Here is a 4,791-nt window from a genome sequence, read left to right on the forward strand (position 1 = left end):
CATGTGCAGGAAAATAAACAGATGATGTCCTTTTATTGTGTGAAATGACTTTATTGCAGTACATGCTGATGACAGAAGGTTTACAGTGATTAGCAGTTTAGTACTGTGGTGTGTTCAATGAATGACCTGCATAGAAAAGCCTGAACAGTGTTCACAGTAAATGTTCATGTTATTGTTCTGGGTTACACATAATATCCCGCCAGCATTTTAATCCAGATGACACATTAATCAGGAAGTACAGTGTCTGTCTAAAAATATAATTTCAATTTTATATATGAAACCGCTCAACAATGTACATCCTATTAGGGTAGCATACAGGTAATAACTCCAGTGCATGTGGCAGATGTTACAGTTGGCAGAAAAGACCCAAATATTATATATTTTTAATGCTGATGAGGGCTCAAGGATCATTTGCACCAACAAAAATAACTATATTAGCATTCACACCAATGCATTATCATGTTGTGTTAATGCACATACGTCCAAAAAGCGGTCCAGCTTGATTTAAACAATAATAAATATTTTGAAAATGATTATATTTCATTTCAGATGCATCAGAAATCTTGTGAAATATCTGCAATGGATTATATATGATATAATATTGTAAGTTATAGCACTATAAAAGTTGTTTCGACATTGTGTGAGCATGTCCTGTCCACACACACTATCAGAATGCAGTTATAACTGATGATATGGAGGCAATTCCGCCCTTAATGAGTTGTTTCATATTATGTAATGTGGATAAGAAATAACTGTCGTATCGCATGAGGAAAAAATGCAATGATCTTTTTTCATAAGCATGCTTGCAAATACATCGGCTTTATACAACAGTTGCTGCCATTAAAATAGTTTTAAACAGAGATGGAGCAGAAAGATGCACATCATAGTGCTGTCAATCATGTTGAAGGAGTCACGAGTAGGGCCAGACTGAATCTGCAGACATTTGTTTGCTGTTTCTAGAGAGAATTTTGTAAAAAAAAATCTGCAGATTTATGCGGAATTATTTGGGGAGTATTGTAACTAAAAACTTAATATAATAAATAAAAAGTAATCGCTTTTTAACTTTTATTTAATGTTTACAATGCAAACCCAATTAGATCAACTTATTAGTAAACAATGCAAGTCTCTCATATAATAGATCTACTAAAATACAGAAGATATTACTGTCCAAAATATACTTCTATACAGCTTTAAGTGATATTTAAAGGCTTAACTTGGTTAATTAGGTTAACTAGGCAGGTGAGGGTAATTAGGCAAGGTATTATATAACGATGGTTTCTTCTGTAGACTTTCGAAAAAAATATTAGCCTAAAGGGGCTCATAATTTTGTCCTTAAAATGGTGTTTAAAAAAATGTAAAACCGCTTTTATTCTAACCGAAATAAAACAAATACGACTTTCTCCAGAAGAAAAAATATTATCAGACATAATGTGAAAATGTTCTGTTAAACATCATTTGGGAAATATTTAAAAAAGAATAAAAAATCAAAGAGTGGCTAATAAATCTGACTTCAACTGTAGGTTAACGTTTCAAAGTACGACTCTAAATACACCTCTTCCGTTCCTTATGTCAAATATAAATATATTAAAGCCTATATTTCATCAACAATACAACTCAGGAGCAAACTAGGTCACTCTGGTGGCTAAAAGATATCGTGCTCACTCCTTCTAGCTAAAATAAACCTCTCCATCACTTCAGTTGAAAAGATTGTTAACAAGGCGTCTACTCGATTTCAAATATTGTTTGAAAATAAAGTATGATTACTTTGCATATGTGTCTTCCCGAGTGCAACATGCTATGTGTGTGTGTGTGTGTGTGTGTATTCAATCAGGATGCTTTCACACCAGTGAATCAATTCAGTTGTTCCGAAACAAGGATTAAAATTGTTACATTGTTGCTCTTTGCTCTTGGTGCGGTTCGCTTTCACACGGCAAAGTTTCTAAACGTACCAAAAGAGCTAAAAACAAGTCACGTGTAAGTAAACTCTCCTCACATTGGTCAGAGTTTCACGGTTTATTTTGCAAAGAGTCCCGCTTAGCTGTCAGGGGAGGGTGGTGGTGTTTGACAGGGTGCGAGCGACGTGTCTGAAGAACGAAGAGGGATGCAGTGGTGAGGGGTGAGTAGGATGCGCAACGTATTTAAGGACCGGGAGGAAAACGTGAAATTTACGGGAGATTATCACTCGGAAAATTTCCTGCAATTACATTACAGAGACTTTCCAGGCATCCTGGAGCATTTGCGGGAGACTCCCGAAACTTCCGGGAGACTTGGGATGTCTGGAAAGACCTCCCGCCCTACTTATAATTCTCTCTTTATATAGCCGTATGCCATATCCATAATACACTGTGATATAGCCGGGCTCGCACTGTATCGCTTTCTCACTACAATCGATCCGTTCCAGAGTTCGTTTCAATTGAGCCGAGACCACCTCATTCAGGCGATCTCGGACCGATTGTTTTGGTGCGGATCCGAGCGCGATTGCTGGTTTCACATATGCCAAACGAACTGCGCCAACTGGGCAAACGAGACGGGTTCCGAAACAAAAGTCTAGGTGTGAAAGCACCCTCAAAATGTATATCCTTACCAAAATCAAAACAGAGCGTTTCATTCTTAGGGTAATTCCATTCTTAGGGTAATTCTGAGCATATAAAACTGTTCTGGAGGCAAAACTTACCTAAGCCGCATACCTACTATGTAGATATCAGGGAACAATTGAGGTTATTAAATCAGTGGCACATTTAAACCAGTGTTTCCCAACCCTGTTCCTTTAGGCACGCCAACAGTACACATTTTCAACCTCTCCCTAATCAGACACACCTGGACCAACTCATCAGAACATTAGAGGAGACTCCAAAACCTGAAGTGAATGGGCCAGATTAGGAAGACCTCCCAAATATGTACTGTTGGTGTGCCTCCAGGAATAGGGTTGGGAAACATCTCCAGCCTCCTATTTGGCACTGAGATCCACTATTAGATGCTGATACGCCATGGTCTTCCCTTTAAAACTGGCCGCCAGCAGAATATCCTTATTGTCCACTGAGACCATGGCGAATCCTCGAGGTGCCAGCATGTTGAGCTCCTGGAAGGGCAGGAAGCGCTGGGTGAGCTCGTCCCACAGGTAAATCCTGGAGAAGGAATAATCGCTGCCCAGCAGGAGGTAAAGCCTCACTCCGACGCTGAAGGGATACACGGCCATTGAGCCCCTAGATGGCAGGGTTTGGATCTCCACAAAGCGTTGGTTGTCCCAGCGCAGGATCTTGGAGTCTCCGATGAAGCGTGTGAGGCACAAATACAGCACTTTCCGCACCCAGAAGTGCTTGACCATCTGAACGTCGCCCGAATCGGTGATCTGAGAGTGGAAAACGAACTGGCGCTGGCTGCGGTTCCACTGGTAAACCACCGGGGGCTGCGAGGCGCTGGAGAGGATGAGGCGAGGTTTGCCGTCCACCTCCAGGAAATCAATGTGAGTGTCTCTGTGCCAGGGATGGAGGGACTGGTGTGAGTAAAACCCGTTGCTGTTCCAGCGGTACAGGCTGGTGGAACCGGCTTTGGAGCTGTCGACTACTGCAAAATACCAGTCTCCTTCAATCTGGAAAGTCTCGATGAAGTTGGGTTTTCGGACTCGGGTGGTGTCGATGTCCTGGATTTTGACAAATCGCAATGGACCATCCTCCCATCTGACAACAACAAGGTGATTTCACAGTAGTTAGTGATGATATTGACACATAAATGTGTTACATCAAAATTAAATAGACAGTTGACCACAAATAAACAATAACTCACCATTTACCCTCTCATCAAACATTTTATGAGTTTCATTCTACTGTTAAACACAAAAGAAGATATTTTGGAAGAATGCTGCAAACCTGTAACCATTGACTTTCATAGTAGGACAAATACTATGGAAATCCAGGGTTACAGGTTTCCAGCATTCTTCCAAATATCTTCTTTGTCTTCAGTATAAGAAAGAAACTGTTTTTAAACAAGTAAGGTTGATATATACTTTCGCCTGGTGCCATGTCCAGACCTCCGCTGACTGCGCGAGCACCTCACAAAGCAGACGAGGCTTTTATTCTTGATGCGTTCGCCGTTCTTTAACGGTATTCTTTTTTTGATATTCTTTAAAACGTCAAAAGAAACCCGCCGTAAAGTCAAATGGGTAAACTGAAAGTAGGAAGTTTCTGGAACTACGTCACATCATTACTGTAAATTTTCTAAATTTTCTTTTTTTCTTAAACCCTACTATTTTTTATATATATATTTTATATTAATGTTAAGCACCTTGGGTCTGAGAGTAACGCAATTTCGATTCTCTGTATGTCTTGTACATGTGGCTGAATTGACAATAAAGCTGACTTTGACTTTGACTTTGACTTTTTATTATCGTTCAAGATTTTTCAACTGATTATTTTTATAAATTATTTAATTGATTATAAGGATTTTTATATCCATTCAAGATTTTTTAAAATCAAACGTTTAGCAGTAGAAATTATAAACAAGACTTCATCATGTGCGCGTCTTAATCTGATTCAGATGAAAATTCTTGAGCGTATTCACTACAGCAAAAACCAAACTGGCCAAAATCTACCCCAATATAGATGAAACATGCGATCGTAGCAACTCATGCAAGGCACACCTAACCCATATGTTCTGGTCATGTGACAAACTGAGACGATTTTGGTCTTCAATATTTGAGATTTTAAACTCAGCCTTCAATTTAAGACTTCAACCTAATCCGGTAATGGCTTTGTTTGGAGTCCCAAATGAAAACATGCATGTGGCCAAAGCAAT

General features: G+C 39.4%; 1 protein-coding gene across 6 annotated transcripts in view; it reads right to left on the reverse strand.

Moving 5' to 3' along the window:
• lgi3 (leucine-rich repeat LGI family, member 3) overlaps nucleotides 1–4,791 on the reverse strand; it is a 38,990-nt gene continuing 34,199 nt past the window's right edge. For 3 of the 6 annotated variants that reach the window (XM_073909813.1, XM_073909812.1, XM_073909814.1), the window contains one exon: nucleotides 1–3,677. In XM_073909813.1, coding sequence (XP_073765914.1) covers nucleotides 2,948–3,677 — 730 coding nt within the window. In that variant the 3' untranslated portion in view covers nucleotides 1–2,947. 6 annotated transcript variants of the gene reach the window in all.

Source organism: Danio rerio, chromosome 8 (genome assembly GCF_049306965.1).
Source record: "Danio rerio strain Tuebingen ecotype United States chromosome 8, GRCz12tu, whole genome shotgun sequence".
Lineage (NCBI taxonomy): Eukaryota > Metazoa > Chordata > Actinopteri > Cypriniformes > Danionidae > Danio > Danio rerio.